Source organism: Sinocyclocheilus anshuiensis, unplaced genomic scaffold (genome assembly GCF_001515605.1).
Source record: "Sinocyclocheilus anshuiensis isolate Anshui unplaced genomic scaffold, SAMN03320099.WGS_v1.1 scaffold415, whole genome shotgun sequence".
Classification (NCBI taxonomy): Eukaryota; Metazoa; Chordata; class Actinopteri; order Cypriniformes; family Cyprinidae; genus Sinocyclocheilus; species Sinocyclocheilus anshuiensis.
Window position 1 is genome coordinate 217864 of NW_015552655.1, and position 1509 is coordinate 219372.

At 32.3% G+C, this 1509-nt stretch overlaps 1 protein-coding gene across 1 annotated transcript in view; it reads right to left on the reverse strand.

Annotated features, from left to right (window-relative positions):
• Positions 1-1509, reverse strand: part of sspo (SCO-spondin) — a 95431-nt gene that overhangs the window by 16170 nt on the left and 77752 nt on the right. The window contains 2 exon segments of the mRNA XM_016458678.1: positions 1026-1086; positions 1359-1428. Of these exon segments, the coding sequence (XP_016314164.1) occupies positions 1026-1086; positions 1359-1428 (131 nt within the window).

Consider the following 1509-nt stretch of genomic DNA (forward strand, 5'->3'; position numbering starts at 1 on the left):
TTTATTTATTTATTTTTTTTGCTATTCAGGTGTATTTAATTTTTTATTTCAGATTAAGTCCAGTTTAAGTTTTTATTTATTTCCAGTTAGTAATTTTAGTGCTTCAACATTCTTTTTAATTAGATGCCAAGGCAACTTTTTTGTTTATTCTATTTGATCAATTAACAATTTTTTTAAAATAGTTTGTTAACTCTTTTTATTATTTTTAAACACTGCTATTCATGTCAATTTATTTTCATTTAATTTCAATTCATTTTTTATTTTTCATTTTTATTTATTTCCAGATAGTAATTTTAGTGCTTTAATATTTTTTTTTCCCAGTTAGCTGCAAAGTCGACTCTAATTTTCTAATTTTTGTTTCTTCAAGTTTCTTATTTGTTTTATTTCACCTTAATATTAACAATTAACAAAAAATGTTTTTAACAGTTTAAATTTTAGCTAACAATTATTTTGAGTAATTCTGTTATGTGCTTTTAAGTGCTTTTGTCATTTTTATTACTATCATTTTTTTATATATATATATTTTTTTATATTACTATTCAGGTTTAATTTATTTTTATTTTAGTTTTAGATCAGTTTTAGGGTTTTATTTTTTTTTTCAGTTATTTATTTTTATGCTTCAACAAACGATTTCAGTTAGTTGCCAAGGTGACTCTAATTTTCTAATTTCTGTTCAATTTTTGTATTTATTTTATTTCAGTTTAATTTCAATTAACGAAAAAAAGTTTTTAATAGATTTTGTTTAAGTTAATGATTACAAACATCTATCATGTCAAGTAATTAATATTCATAAGCCGAGTTAAGTCATTGGACAGATGCCCTGCTATCCGGTGTATCTCTACAGTACTTGAGATGTGTTGTTGATAGTGTTTTAATATCAGTGCGGGTCGTCCGGTTCAGTACCCCCGACCCGGATCCACTGCCCTTTGGCTTCTGCTTTGATGACAGTCAGATGTTTGAGAGTCTGATACAGGAAGCGTTTGATGATGATGTGTTACTATGGTAACCGTCTGCGGGCGACCCACCGGTGCAGATGTCAGACTGCGGGCAGATTCGCTCTTCCTCCAGCTCTTCATCACACTCTTCCTCTCTCCCACTGACCGGCAGACCGGAGTCCAGGTCCAGACAGGCCCGGAAGCGCCGCTGGAGCGACACCAGCCCTGAAGCGTTCCCGCCGGAGGATGCTGGGATACACGGAGAGCAGGAGGTCCATTCTGACCACTCACTGACCATCACTGAGAGACAGAGAGACTGGGATTTATTCATGAACAGGCAGAAAAGCGTTATTAGATTTCAGATGATTTGATCTGTGTCTAAAATAAGGAACAATAGACGCTCATGGCTAAATATGGTTATACGGGTAAAAATAGAAGCGTTATACCTTTACATTCCCGTAAATCACACTGCAGAGAGCCGTCATGACAAAGACTGAAACACACACAAATAAAGCATTATCAGAAGTCATTATAAATGTATAAATATATATATATATATATATATATATATATA